The 16,320-nt window shown below is 34.3% G+C and overlaps 1 protein-coding gene across 4 annotated transcripts in view; it reads left to right on the top strand.

Annotated features, from left to right (window-relative positions):
* Stxbp5 (syntaxin binding protein 5) overlaps window positions 1–16,320 on the top strand; it is a 179,001-nt gene that overhangs the window by 12,742 nt on the left and 149,939 nt on the right. For all 4 annotated transcript variants that reach the window (XM_010639597.3, XM_033763319.1, XM_010639606.3 and 1 more), the window contains exon 3: window positions 14,768–14,849. In XM_010639597.3, coding sequence (XP_010637899.1) covers window positions 14,768–14,849 — 82 coding nt within the window. The remainder of the gene's footprint in view (window positions 1–14,767; window positions 14,850–16,320) is intronic.

Raw genomic sequence — 16,320 nt, 5'->3', positions numbered from 1 at the left:
TTATTTTGTTGGTGTTATATTTACATTAAAAGAAAGCAGTTGATTGGTGTAAGTCTTCAAATTCTATTGGACATTTATTGAAAATGTTGTAATTGCATCAAGGATGCTTTAAATCTTGACATTTGCTCCTTCGTGACTTTTTAGCATTTTGTTAAGTTTTAAACTGTAGAAATAGTGCATGTTATAAATTCACTTAAATGACAGAATAATAGAATGTTAGAATGTGAATCAACAGTAAAAAATTATATCCATCCATAACATTATAGGTATGTGGCTGTTCTCGTTGATTACTATATTAATTTTTTAAATAGACTATGTATTTTTCAGAGTTTCCATGTGCTCCCTACCTATACTTTCTTAGTCTCTGGCATTGTCAGCATCCCCTACCAGAATGGACCTACATTATTTATCATTTTCATCCAGAGTCCATAGTTTATTTTACATTAGGGTTCACTTTTGGTGTTGTATGTTCCATAGGGTTTGTTAAATACATAATATATGTGCACTGTAGTAATATCTTAAATAATAGTTTTACTCCTCTCACAATTTTCTATGCTTTCTTTAGTCATTCTATCTCCAAAACCCTAGTAACAACATAATCTCTTTATTGTGTTTGTATTTTTGCCTTTTCTAGAATATTATAGAATTGGGATCATATAGTATGTATCTTTTTTGGTTTGGTTTCTTTCACTTGGTAAGTTGCCTTTAAGTTTCTTCCATGTCTTTTCATGACTTGATAGTTCATTTCTTTTTAGCATTGAAAAATATTCTATTGTCAGGGCATACCTGAGTTTGATTCATTATTTGAGGGCTATCTTGTTTGCTTCCAAATTTACAGTTGTGAATAAAACTACTGTTAGTGTCATGTGCAGGAATACATTTTCAGGTTTTCTGTTTGTTTGTTTGTTTGTTTTGGTGGGAAGGGAATAACAAGTATGGTGACTGCTAAAAGGTATGCTTACTTTTGTAAGAAACTCCCAACTGTTTTCCAGATGGATGTATGATTTTACAGTCCCACCAGCAATGAGTAAGAGTTTCTGTTGTTCTACCTCCTTGCCAGCATTTGATATCACCACTGTTCTGGATTTTTGGCCACTGCGGTGGATAATAAGTAGTGGTATTTTGCTCCTTTAATTTGTATTTCTCTGATGATGTATAGTGCAGAGCAGTTTATGTATATTTCCTACCTATATGTCTTCTTAGGTGAAGTATCTGTTACAGTCTTTGGCTCATTTTTAACTTGAGTCAGTTTCTAATTGTTGAATTCTAAAAGTTCTTTGTATATTTTGTATAACAGTCCTTTGTCAAATATATCTTTTATGATAGTTTCTTTCTGTGGCTTTCCATTTCTTGACAGTCTTTTGTAGAGCAGAAATTTTTAATTTTATTGAAATTGACCACATCAGTTTTTTCATGGATTCTGCCTTTGGTGTCATATCTAAAGAGTCATCAAATCCAAGGTCATCTAGATTTTCTTCTTTGTTAGCTTCTAGTTTTACAGTTTTACCTTTCACATTTAAATCTAATCTATTTGAGGTAGTTTTTGTGAAGGGTATTAGTCAGCTTTCCTATTGCTCGGACACAATACTCAACACCCATAACTTAAAGGAAGAGAGGTTTAGTTTGGCTCACAGTTTCAGGCGAGTCAGACCATCGTAGACTGGCTCCTGATAGACATATAGTGGAAGGATATGATAAAGCTGCTTAGTTCATGGTGGATGAGCAGCAGAGCAGGGGAACAATACCAAAGAGGAAGAAGCCAGGGACAACATATATAGTATGATAGTCACCCCTGTGATTCACCCAGACACACCCAGAAATGTGCTTTACTGATCCCTTAATTGGCTCCCAAGTCAATCAAGTTTGACACGATCCAGATCCACCTTAACTATCACATCTCACTTGTGGTTTGTTGTGTCTAGATTTGTTATTTAGCATGTGGATGGATAGTTGTGGTTGTCTAGTAATATTTATTGAAAGTATATCTTTCCTCCATTGTATTGCTTTTTCTCTTTTATCCAAGATCAGTAGACTGTATTTATGTGTATCTATTTTTGCATTCTTTGTTCTAGTCCATTGATCTTTTTATCTGTTCTTTCATCAGTACTACATTGTCGTGATTACTGTAGCTTTGTAGTAAGTTTTGAAGTTGGAGAGTGTCTTATCATTTTGATCTTTACATTCTGAGTTTTTTTCTCCCCACATAACTTTAGCATCATTTTGTTAATATGCACAACAAACTTGTTAAGATTTTGGTTGAGGTTGCATTGAACCCATAAGTCAAGTTAGAAGAATTCTTACTTGGCAGTATTTATTCTTTTTATCCATGGATGTGGCATACGTGTGATTTGATTTTTCTTTTATATCTTTCATCAGTTTTGTAGTTTTCCTAAAAGATTTTGTACAAGTTTTGTTGGATTTGTGTTTGAGCATTTTATTTTTGAGGGTGCTAATGTAAATAATAGTTATGTTTTAAATTTCATGTTTGACTTGTTCATTGCAGTACACAGAAAGAAAATTACTTTTATTTATTAACCTGTGTTCTGCAACCATGCTGTAATCACTTATTAGTTCCAGGAGTTGTGTTGTTCTTTCTTATTATCTACAGAGATGATCATGTCATCTGTGGACATAGTTTTTTCTTTCCTCCCAATCTGTAGATCTTTAATTTTGATTTCTTATGCATTAGCTAGGACAGTGTTTAAAAAGGGAGTGACAAGAGGAGACATTCTTGTCTTCTTCCTTGATCATTGGGGGAAAATTTTGAATTGTTCATCATTAAATAACATTGGTGGTAGGCTCTTTTGGTAAATATTAATATTGAATTGAGCTTATAAAGTTCCTTGTGTTCTTGGTTGGCTGACAGATTTTAGTCAGAAATGAGTATTGGATTTTGCAGGTGATTTTACTATATCTGTTGATACATACATATACTTTTTCTTTAGTCTATTGATGTGACATTAGTTGATTATTAAGTGTTGAACCAATGTTGCATACTTAATATAAATCCTTTTTAGTTGTTTTATTTGATTGTGAAGATTTGGTGTAATTCACCAGTGAACCCATCTAGGCCGAGAGCTCTGTGGTTTTGAAGATTATTAGTTGATTGAATTTCTTTAATAGAGGTAGGCCTATTTCACATTGTCTATTTCTTTTTGTATATGTTTTGTTTGTTTGTTTGTTTTTTGAGACAGGGTCTCACTATGTAGCCCAGGCTGGTCTTGAACTCACAGTGATCCTCCTGCCTCAGCCTCCTGAGTGCTGGGATCACAGGTGTGCGCCACCACACCCGGCTTTTTTTGTATATGCTTTGGATTCACATTATGTATTTTAAGAAATTGGTTTGTTTTGCCATGGGATCTCAGGTGTGCGCCACCACACCCGGCTTTTTTTGTATATGCTTTGGATTCACATTATGTATTTTAAGAAATTGGTTTGTTTTGCCTATCTCATCAGAATTATGCATTGTTTACAATATTCTTTTATTTTCTAGTGTCCCTGGAAATTACAGTGGTGTTCTGCTTTTATTTTTGATGTTCCATTTCTCTTTTCCCCAATTAGCTTGGCTAAAGGCTTACTGAGTTTTAGAAAGGATTCTTTTGTTTTTTCTCTTTTAATTTCCTATATTCAATTTCATTTATTTTAGTCTGAACTTTAAAATTATTTTTCTTTTGTTTTCTTTGGATTTAATTTCCTCTTTTTCTAATTTCTTATTTTATATGCCCCCCCATCCCTTTCTTTTTTTCCTTTTCCTTTACCTTTCCTTTTTTCTTTGTCTTTGCTGGCAGAGTCTTGCTGTGTAATCCAGGCTAGTCTTGAACTCACTGTCTTTTTGCCTCAGCCTCCCAAGTGCTGAAGTTTTAGGTGTCTGCCACCATTCCTGACTCTTTTTTCTGAGGGATATGGTCTCATGGTATTTCCCAGAAACATGCTAAACTCCTGGACTGATGTGATCCTCCTTGATCAGCCTCCCAAGTAATTGGAACTACAAGTGCATGCCATGTCTGCCAGATTGTTCTTTTTTAAACACTATATTCTCTAATTACTATTTTTGCTTATTACACAAAGTTTTATAAATTGTGTTTTCATTCCTATTAGTTCAAAATATTTAAAATTTTTTCTTGAAAGATTTTTTTTCTTTACTGTTTTACCAGTTTTGTGTTGTTTAATCCCCACATATTTGGTAAATTTCTTTTTGTTAGTGATTTCCACTTTAATTTCATGTAGTCCTAGACAGACATTATATAATTTGTTTTCTTTCTAATTTGTTAGTGTATTATATTGCCCAGCATGCAGTTTATCTATAATTGTTTCATGTGAGTTTGAGGGAAGTGGATATTTTGATGTTACTGGAGAAATAGCCTATAAATATGTCCAGTATATCTAGTTCTTTGCTAATGAGTTCACCTGTGTTGGTCCTGACCTCCCTGCTCTATTTCTGATAGAGTTTTGAGATGTGTCAATGTGATTTGAGTAACAACTTCCTAGCAGATTAGTTAAGTTCTGGATATAACTGTATGTAGCTCCAGAAGACTGAGAGGGGATGACATACCCAAGATGTGCTGCACTAGCCAAGAGGCTTATAGGTTGGACATAAAAAAAGAGAAATAAGGAGAAGGTACACTATTTTCCTTTTTTTTTGGAAGAGCTCTGGACTTTGTTATTGCCTTTGGATGTTATCTCCAGTTTTGTCGGTCTTCCAGCACAGAGTCTTAATGCAGGCTCTTTGGCCTTCTCACAAAGACTTGCACCAGTGAATATATATAGTGAGCTTCCAGGCTTTCAGCTTTCAGTTGCTACTTTCTCTGGCACTCCAGTGCATAGATAGCCATTTTGGATTCTTCCAGCTTTATTCCCACAGATGGCCATTGTGACTCTTCTGCTTCTGTAAACAAAACTAATATATACATTGATTCTGTTGCTTTTGAAAACCCTAAATAAGGCATATTTTTATACCAGAGGAGTGGGGTTTTTGTGACTAAACCTGGCCAATTGGTTTTGAAGTCTTTGGGAACTGGTTTGTGGGAGTAATTTGGAAAGATTTGGAGATATCAGCTAGAGAAGCCCTAGAATGTTGTGAGTGTGATGGAAGATTCTAGTTGGAGCTCAAAAGTCAGAATGTTAATACAAAGGCACACAGTAAAGATCAGGCTTGGGAGGTTTCCACTGGGAACAAGGATTCCTTTGGCATTTGAACCAGAGTTACACATTGGTAGAAAATTGATCTGCATTTTGCCTGTGTCTTAAAACTTTGAAGGACACTGACATTAAGGGATGGTCTCATGTATCTAGTGGAAGAAATTTCACAGTAGCCTAGCATGAGCCATGGACATTGTTGACTGCTTTTAGCCAGATCTACCATGACAGTCAATAGCAAAAGACAAATATGAAACTTTTACAATTTAATCAAAATGGAAGCATCTGCAAAGTTGGAGCATGGACAGCATGGTTACTAAAATGATTAGCATTAAAAAGAAGCCAGGTAGTTTGGACCAGGACATTAGGAAAGATGTCTCAAAGGCTTCTCAGAAATCAGCAAGCCCCAGCCTTCAGGGGCTCAAAGTTGCAAAGGGGTAAAGCTCTCATTTGAGAAGAGAACTTCTGGGCCCTCTGCTGGAGAAGGGCCTCCTAGGGCATTGGTCCCCTGGGATTTGTTTCATAGTTCTCAGCCATCCAGGCACTCAGAAGGCACTGAAGCCATGATCTAAGCAGCTTGATTACTGCTTGAGCTGGTGACGTACCTTGGCATCATCCACATGGTGCTGGTTTTTGAGCAAGAGTTACGGGGTCATTGATCCAGATTTCAGAGGAAGGCCTAGAAGCCCAGGCAGTGTATCCCTTAGACAGCAGTGAGTGAAGCTTCAAGAGTGAAGCTGAAAGTGCAGGATACTCCAGGAAGTTGAAATGCCAGAAATGTAGACCATTTGAGGAAAGCCACAGCCAGTGAGCAGAACTACCCGCAAGAGAGGCCATCTAGTTGTAGTGGACAATGCTGTAAGAGGAAGGCTGTCCATACTCTTTGGAGCTTAAATCTCACTGCAGCTTGCCTTTACTGCTGGACATGGAGCTATAGGATTTGTTTTCTCTGCTAGGTTTCAGTCTTGCTTTGGTCTTATTCCTTTCTATTCCCCCATTTCTTCCTTTTGGAATGGATATGTTTACCTTGTGCAATTATTGTGGAAGTATTTAACTTTGATTTTATAGAGAGTCACAGCTAAGAGTTTGCCTTGAGTCTCAGAGGAGACTTTGGACTTTCCAAGAGTGCTGAGATTGTTAAGACTTTTGTGACTCTTATATATGTAAAATTCATTTTGCATAATGAAATAGACATGAGTGTTTTTGGGTGCAAGGGAAAGATATTATGGTTTAGATCTAAAATGGCCCCCAAAGTCTCATGTGTTTGAAAGGTGATTGTATTGTGTAAGTTCTGTATTCATTCACTTATGAGTTTAGCAGCTGAGTGTGATTGTAAGAGATAGGGCCTGGTTTGGGGTGGATCATTAGGTGAGAGACCTGGAAGGTATTTTTGTACCCAGCTTCTCCCCCTCTCTGCTTCCTGGGTGCTATGGATGAGCAGCTGTACTCCACCCTGGCCTTTCCACCATACCAATTCTTTCCTTGGAGCTAGTTGACTGGACTGAAACCTCTCAAAATCATGAGCCAAAATAAACCTCTCAGTGTTTGAGTTCTGAGTGTTGGGTATTGTGTTTCAGTGATGGGAAAGTTTTTTGACAAGGTGTGTTGAAAACCTTCAGCTGTAAGCCATAGTGTATTCATCTCCTTCTTCTCGTAGCTCTATCAGTTTTTGTCTCACATTTTAATAGTTTGTTGTTAGGTACATACACATTTAGGATCATTATGTCTTCTTGGAGAGTTGACTCATTTTTCTTATATGATGTTCCTTTTTCTCCCTAATTACATTCTTTCATCTGAATATGCTGTGTCTGAAATTAATATAGCTATTCCCACTTTGTTTTGATTAGTGACTACATAGTATGTCTTTCTCACTTTACTTTTATTTATGTCTTTTTATTTATTTATTTATTTATTTATTTATTTATTTATTTATTTCTCATTGAGTTTATTGGTACTTTTTAGGTATACAGTACAGTTACATTCATCATTGGGATCTTGTACCTTTATATGACAGGTCTCAGTTCTCAATTTTTCCCCAATTTAGGTATAGTACAGTTACATTCATCATTGGGATCTTGTACCTTTATATGACAGGTCTCAGTTCTCAATTTTTCCCCAAGCCCTGCCCTCCCTTCACCCCCTTATGTCTTTATATTTAAAGCAGACTTTTTTCCCCAAATAAACTGGATTTATATAGGTAGGTTTTATTTTTGATACACTGTGACAGTTTGTCTTTTAATTGGTTTGTTTAGATCAGTGGTGGTGAACTTATGGCAAGTTGCCACAGTGTACTGTTTGTATCATTGAAAGCTTTAACATTTTGCCATTACTTACTGGTTTAAATCATAGCTATTAAGAACTAATCTAAGTCCACTGTAAAAGAATAATATACTACTTGGCAGAAATTATAAGTACCTGATTCTATTCTCCCATAACTGTCATTGCTGTCATTTAATTTAATTACACATAAGTGTACCTAAGTGTATATATACATAAGTGTACATAATCAAATACAGTGTTGCTATTATTTTGAACAAACCATTATATATTAGATCAGTTAAGAGTAAGGAACATAACAGTTTATTTACCTGTACTTATTTCTTCTGTAATGCTCATCTTTTAAGATTTACCTCCAGGAACATCACCAAGTTCTCACACTGAGCCTTTAGTGAGCCTGTTCAGCTATGTTATGAACTTCACAAATGTGTCTCAATCCTCCCACCTCACATGCATCACCCTCTCTTAAGTGGGTTACAGTAGCTAGTGTGGAGTTCAGTATTTCCTTTCCTCTACTTGAAAGGCTTGGGCTCACTAGAGTTGAATGTTTTCCTTCCTGTAGGTAAATTAGGTTCAGGTAACCTAACCTCCTAGGTTATGTTTCAGAAAAATTTTTTTTATCTAAAGGCAGACCTTATTTTAAAAACACAATACTCTGGCATGTTTAACAGTAGTCTTACCAGAAGCAGGAGAAGTCTTTTCTTTGATATTTTAGAACTTAGTGATATTCCTGGAGGTAAAACTTAAAATGGGACATCTTATGACAGGGTCCATCTGGAGTTTTTAACTTGCAGATTTGTCTGCTCTGAGCCTCTAGCAATTAATCAGTTCTAGTGCTTCTTTTCTTACCCTGGCACTAGTTCTCGGTAAGACTTTTGCATATGGGTTTCTGCTTCAATAAATTGTGTTCCTCCATATTTACTTGTCTTTTCAGTTTGAGTGCAGTGGTTTGCCTTGTGAAGTCACTTCTCTTATAAATCTAAGAAGTTGTTAATTTTCTAGTTCTTTCTTTTTGTTAGCATTTTATGTTTCACACAGCTCCTTATGTGCTAGGCCAGAAATAAGTCTGTATTTTAATTTATTTGTGAAAAAATACATAATCTTCCAAAAGAGGTTTAAAAATTTGTATTTGTCAAGTAGGCGAAACTATAGGGTTATAAAATGTAAAAGAATAAATTGTCTTTTCTGACAAAAGCAAATAGACTCATAGTTCATAATATAAAAAATGAAATGATCTTCACTGTAGTGTTTGCTTGAGACTTACTAAACTATTATTTGAGTATATTTCTTTTTTATTTTTTTGCAGTGCTAGGGATCAAATGCAGGGCCTTTTCCATGCTTGGCTGAGCTATGCTATGCTTGTAGCCACTGAGCATATTTCTGTTAAGTCACTTAGCAGGTAATTCAGGTAGGTATAAGAAACCATTAAAAATTTGGGAAATAATACTCCTAAGTGAAATAAATAAGTCACACGTGTAAATACCGAATAGTTTCTCTGGTGTGAAAAACTATAATAGTACATAAAAGATCCGAATGAGATAATTGATAATGTGAAATAGGAAGAAGAGGGCTGAAGGTGTAGGGAAACTGGGAAGGGTAGGGGAAAGATAATAAGGGAACAGAAAAAAATATGAGAAAATGAAAAAATGGAAATAAAGTGTTTGTCAAGGGGGAGGGTAGGAGGGGGTGAAGGGAGGGAAGGGATAAGGGGAAAAAATGAGAACCAAGACCTGTCATGTAAAGATACAAGATCCCAATAATGAATGTAGCTGTACTGTATACCTAAAATATACCAATAAACTCAATGGGAAAAAAAATTTTGGGAAATAAGACTTATGAGGAGATATTAAGGGAATTTGTGATTATTCTCTCTGAAGAAAGGAAAAAGAAACTGAGTAAGCATTAGGGTGATGTGCTGTATATTATGATCATTTGTGGAGCTGAAAAAAAAGCTTGCAAATAAGGCAGAAACGCATACTTTCTGTATAGATTCTGATTCAGTGCTTCTGGCATGGGATAGGACATCTACAATTCTTTTACTTTTAAAGCTCCATGGATGCTTGTGACATAGATTAGAATTGAGAAATACTTGTTTAAGTGTTTGACAGTCTGCATAGCAGTATTCTGAGTCAGATGGTAGATAAGATATGTATTCATTACTGTGTGTGCAGAGGGAATATTATTTTAAAGCAGTTACATCTTGAGAACTGTAGTGAGTTAGGAAATACCTTGATACTTTGCTCTGCTTCTATACTGTCTTTGCAGAAAGGGCTATGAAACTGGGAATATATATTTGGAAATATTTGGAAATAAACTGGAGTACCAGGTTTGAATACAGTGTTTTCCTTTCCTAGCAATTTATCAGTGAACACGAGAAACAATCATAGTAGAAAAGACTACGTAAGTTTAATTATGACATTTAAAAAGGTCTAAACTTCAGGTGATTACAATGATCAGGTGGTATTTTGTAGATGAGAAAACTGCAGCACAGATAAGTTGCTTTAATTATCACAAATCACTTAAGTCTTGCTATTTTTTTCTCTGGAAATTTGCAACTTATAGCAATTTTATTCATTCACTTATAGTGTTGGGGTTTGAACCTAGGGCCTTGCACATGCTAGGCAAGTGCTCTACCACTAAGCTCCATTTTTTTTTGTTTGTTTGTTTGTTTTTTGTTTTTTGTGACAGGGTCTTGCTATGTTCAGGCTAGTCTCAAACTCACTATGTAGCCCAGGCTGTCCTTGAGCTCACAACGATACTCCTGTCTTAGACTCTCAAGTGCTGGGATTACAGGTGTGCACCACCATGCCTGGCTCTTGAGCTCCAATTTTTAATTTGTTAATAGGTTATATGATCTTCAGTAAATGTATGGTGTGCTACCCCTGTTTTTGGTCATTTTCGTTTACTCATCATAACTGTGTGGAATTACAGATGAAGAAAACAAAGCTCATATGCTAAGTGATTTATTTGTGTTCACACAAAATTATGAGTATTGATCCTATTCTAAAGCTCATCCTCTTTTATCTTCACAAATGTTTTCATTAGCATTCTTTGACCATATTACAGTAGTACTAATATTTTAACTTTGTTGCTGAACTCTTTTAAGACTTATGCCATTAAAAAAAAGTCATCCACTGACCTTTTGTTTACAAAATGGTATCTTGGAATAATAACACCTTCAAGCCTTACTAGTATATTTTCAGGTATGGTATAGGTACTCTATGCTGAAAGTATAAGAATGCAGTAGAGGAAGTATTAAGAGAAGTTACTGTTGTTTTTGATGGATTAAAATTATGCTCTTGGTTTTACCTTTTCTACTGTAGCAAGGAAAAACAATTAGCCTTTAAAAATCTTTCTTAGATTGGCAGTAGAGTATCTGCTCAAAGAAAATTACTTTCACAAATATATAATTAAATACATAATACTGTAGAATAATTTATTAGACAAGAGTTCATAAAAATATACTATTCCTATACTTGTCTTTAAACTTTGCAGGCTATAAATGTGTATTTTTCATAAACAATGCAGGATGTCAAAGTTCTCCATTTGCTTTCTATTTTATATGTACTTTACAAAATCTTCCATGCCTACCTAGGTTAGGAAATTAAATATAACACCTTTGTAGAGATTAAAATAATGCCATGACTTTCTTTGTCTTAGTTGACAGGAATTGATGAAAGATACTTTTGGAAGATCCACAATCTTAAAAAATGTTAATAGTTTTCTAAGTATATACCAGTCTTGATAGTACATTACACATAAAAGCAGAGGTTATCACAGTATGCAAGTCAGCCATTTTAGTAACTCACAGTGGTAGTGACAGCACTGAAAACTTGCCCAGGAACTGTATTTTCAGAATTTATCCTTGGCTGGTCCCATTGGTTGCTGCTTTTACTACATTTCATTTTACCCTGCTGACAATTCCAGAGGCTAGAATAAACAGTAAGAAAAACTGTTTCTGTGATTATAATAGCAATTTAGCAAATGATTGGAAGATAAAATGGTCAGGCTATAAATGTAGATTTGTGAATTTTTAAGAGATATACACCCTAGAGATAGAGTACTTCAATCTGTTGGTAAAGGTAGGACTAGAATATATATTATCGTATTCTTTTGCTTTTCAAAACACATACTAATGCTGGGCATGGTGGCGCATGCCTATAATCCCAGCACTTGGGAGGCTGAAGCAGGAGGACCGCTGTGAGTTTGAGACCAACCTGGGCTCCATAGTGAGTTCCAGGTCAGTCTCAACTACAGTGAGACCCTGTCTCAAAAAAAAATTACTAATATTAGAGCTAAAAGGATATATCTAGGTATAAGCATGTCTCTTAGATTTACAACACTTAATTATTCATAGATACTGATAAATATTCATACTCTTAATTATTCATAAATATGTATTTACTATGTGCCATATACTTTTCCAGGCTCTGTGGATAAGGAGATCCAATTGCCATGTTCCTTTTTTCACTAAAGGATACTAGCCCATAGGATGGATTGTTTTCAAAATGTCATATAGCGATCTGGGATTAAGCTCAGTGGTGCCGCCACCTGCCCTGCAAACGCAAGGTCACAAGTTTAATCACTGGTACCAAAAAAAAAAAAAAAAAAAAATCATATAGTTCAGTCACAGAATGTACCAATGGAATGAAATGTATACATAAAGAATCCAGTATAAATTTTTAACAAGAAGAAGAAAGAACCACCTGGGCACGTTGAAACAGTGTAGGAAATGCTCACATCTTAAATAAGAATTCATATTTTGAAAATAATTGAAAAATAATTTTTCTTCTCAATCAGTATTTTTACCCACAAAATTCTTTTCTACTTTAGGATATCTGTGAATTTAACTGCTAAATTATTTTTGTATTTCTATTGGTAGACTTAGAGATTCTGAAGGATACAGATTTTCATTCGAATCCTTAATGCCTATTAAAGTTATCAAAAAATGAAGTCAGTGAATGGGTCAAGGAATATCATTCTGTTGCTTGCTGCTTTTACTTCCTGGGAGCTACAGCATGGAATAGCATTGGGACAAGTTAGATTCTTCAGTGATTTGTTTCCCCTTCAATATACCTAATAATCCCAAATTTGTAAATAATAAAGAAGTAGGACATGGAAAGAAAACACCTGTGGTTATGGAGAAGGCAGAAAGACTTGACATGTGACTTTTAGTTGCATTGTGTGAAGCAGCATGGGAACAAGGATCTCAATTCCGTTTTTCTGGTAGTAATAGTATAAGTTGGTGAGATAACTGTAGTAACATAATAAATCAATACTTTGTCTAATTCTGAACTTACACTTTTTTCTCCACTTGAAAACATACTAAAAGAAACTGAATTTGTAAAGCTGTATTCATGGTTTAAAGATTAGTGTAACAGAGTCTATAAATGAAAAGCATATGCTTTGCCTTGCCCATGCATACTCCTGCTCCCTAGAGGGAACTATTTAACTGATTTTGGTCATGTTGCTAACTTTAAATAAAATGCTTTGCCACTGTTTATTAATTTAGTAACCTTAGGAATTATCTGTTGATTTCCTGCTTTGATAAATGAATACTTGCTTCATATCTCTCCTCTGCTCCCACTATATTCAGGTCATGATTTTTACCTTCATTGCTAATTACTTCCATAAATTTCACTAGCTTTATTATAGTTAATTCAGTATTTCTTGCTCTATACATATTAGTTCTTGCTCCCCCATCTTTTAAAATAAGCATATTAATGCATTACTTTTCACATGCTTTTTTCCTTTTCCTTGCTCCTTTCTTTTCCCAACTCAGTTATGTCTATTTAGTATAAACTTTCTGTTTGATTCTGAAAGTTGAAAATGAGTGAACAGTATGTATTGTGACTTCTTTTTTCTATTATGACTATTTTTGGGGGGACAAGAGGGTTTCCTGAACAATTTAATTTTACCAAACAACACATGTTAAAAATTACGAACACTCAAAACTCAATATTATTTTCCCTAAATCTCATCCAATTTAAATTCTACAAACAAATGTACTTTTAAACTTGTTATCACCATAGTGTTATTTATGCATAAGTAATAAAGCTAATGATTTTTATAATTGATGCATAAATGCAAGTTTATAGGAACCAGTAATTTATAAAATTAAATACTGGACTTTTTCTTCCGTTGTTTATAAAACTTGTCTTTTTCTTCATGTGCAATATGCAGAAACATTTAGATTTAGTTGATGTAATGAATATATTGTTAAATCATGATAATGACTGCCATTTGTGTACAGTTTATATGGTTTAATTTTCACTGCAAATCTGTAAGTTAGACTAGATAAATCTAATCTACATTTTATAGATTAGAAAATTGAGATATAATAATCACATCTCCTTTCCCCACACCAAGTAATGACAGAGCTAGCATATGAACTGACTTGAAAGTAGAGACCTTCAGTTCTCACTGTGCCTCACATGTTACTGTGGTGCCTAAAATAAACTAACTAACCTACTCAGGTGTTTTTTCTGGCAATTTGGGTCTATGACATTTAGGGTAGGACTGGATTTCAGGCATACTACCAAGGTAGAGGACTACATGCTTGAAATTTTATGTTCTTTTTCCATGCTACTGTTTCATTCATGACTGTGTATGCAGCATTCCTTCTTTAAAACTTAATTTTAATGGCTGGGGATTTAGCTCAGTGGTTCGGCGGCCTGCCTTGCAAGTGCAAGGACCCGAGTTCAATCCCCGGTACCAAAAAAAAAAAACAACAACAAAAAAACCCAAAACCTTAATTTTAAACTTTTTGATATGATGAAGTGACAATTTATTATGAACTCTCCCCCCTTTCTTTATCCAATGCATAGGGCCATTTTGGTGGTAGGATTTTTGGAACTGGCTGCAGCTGCATAATACCTTTCTATTCAAAGGTAAAAGAATGAAATCAATAACTTTGAGAAAAATGAGAGTAAAATGTTTATTGGGACTAAAAGCAATATTCTGGAATGACATTTGCCCACTTTTATATTTGTTTGCTGATTTGGGCAAAATTTAGTGTTTTGTAGATTAATTATCTTTTCACTTTTTGTATTTTAAGAGGAAGAAAATGACTTGGATCAGAATAAAGTGTATTAACTTTACGGTTTTTTTTTTTTGTATATTGCTGATTTTAATACTTTATTTTTTCTAGAAGGAATAGTTTTCTTATTTCTTGTAGACCTGTAATCTGTGAATCCTAATATGTAATAAATCTATCTTGAAATCTCAACTTCAATAAGTGGCCTGTCTCGAATAGTAGTAGGTCATTAGAATATTAGTCCTTTATATAACTAAAAATCAGTTTAAACAAAAACACCTACATACACCGAACACTCCTTAATGGAATTAATAATAGCTTTGGTCGTCCTGGAGTAGAATGTTATTGCCAGCATGACAGTGGAGCTGCAGTAATCCAACTCCAGTTCCTGATTAATGAGGTTAGTGAATTGTTTTACTCTTTCTTGCTTATATCTGAAATCAGGCTACAGTTTCTTGAATATATTGATATTTGAATATTCGAACAAAAAGTAATTTCATGTGGGTCAGAGATAATAGTAATTCATTTTAAGGCATCATGGGTAGTTGCATCACGTGTGTTTTCAAAGAAGTATTGTGAATAAAGTGGTATAAGGTAAATATTTTTGGTACCAGCTGATGTATTTAAATTTTATTTCAGGGAGTTTGAAAATTATGCTACATACAGAAATTTATATGAAATATTCTGAAAATATTTAGCTTATTATAAATAAAATACTTTAATGAATTGCTTTCTCTTTCACATGCTTTTCCTTTGCTTTCTCTTTTTCCTTTCCAATCTTGGTGCTGGGGGTCAAACTGGGCCTTGTGAGTTTTGAATATTAGGCAAGCACTACATCATAAAGCTAAATCCTCATATAGCCCTAGTGAACTGCTTTATGCGAATAGAAGTCCAAATTAATTTTTAAAGTGATTATTGTCTTAAGTTTTATTAATTATTAGTTGAAGTAATTGACGATGCCTTTCTTTTTGGTAAGATTATAAAGTATAAAAAGAGCTAGAGAAAACACCTTTTTATTAGCATAGGCAACACTGTGGTTGCAGATTTTTAAAAAGTATGAGCAGCTCTGAGAATAGATCTTTACTGCAAGAGGTGACAAGGAAAAGCTGATCAGAGAAATAGGAAGGAAATTACAATACTCTAAAAAGGCTCTGAATCCTTAAATAAGAGGATAATTCATGAACTTTTTTTTGTCCCTAAATTCTTAGGATCCATGGAATAAATTCTTACATATGAGAGGAAATAAATCTGGCTTTTGATAAATATTCATAGCAGAATTTATGAAAGGCGTCATGAGAGTAAAATTCTAAAGATGATAATATAAAAACTATGATCTAAATGCTTTGTGACTATAGGTTTTTCAGGGTTTGAGTATAGGTAAGCAGATGCTTTGTAGTAAAAAAGGAGAGCATATGGACTTTATTTCAGCTTTCCAGTTGTCATGCTTTAGCAGTAGGAGCTACGTAATAGAGTGGCTGTCAATAGAATTTTGAATGTGTAAAATAGTAGGAGAGATCATTTCATGTAAATCTTATCTTGACAGCTGTTTTAATCCTCTAGGAGAGATGAGAGACTTATTTTAAAAGGGGAAGATTTTAGGGTTTCTCATAATAACAAAGAATTGGGATTGCACATTTTTTTGAAGTGAATATAAATTGTTCATAGGTTATATCTCATCTTACTCATCTTTATTATTAATAAAGGGTATCTGACAACTTTGAGGAAAAACATTTAGACGTCTTAATAAATTAGTCTTTATCCTAAAGAGTACATCTTATTCACACATCACTCACCACAGTTTTTTAAAAAGTTCAGTCATGTAGGTCCTTATTCAGTAGATTCTGTTTTTTTTTTTTTTTTTTTTTTGGTTG

The sequence above is a fragment of the Fukomys damarensis genome, unplaced genomic scaffold, assembly GCF_012274545.1.
Source record: "Fukomys damarensis isolate Sample0158 unplaced genomic scaffold, DMR_v1.0_HiC HiC_scaffold_14, whole genome shotgun sequence".
Lineage (NCBI taxonomy): Eukaryota > Metazoa > Chordata > Mammalia > Rodentia > Bathyergidae > Fukomys > Fukomys damarensis.
Note: the sequence above shows the minus strand (reverse complement) of the source record. Positions and strands in the feature narration are given on the sequence as shown.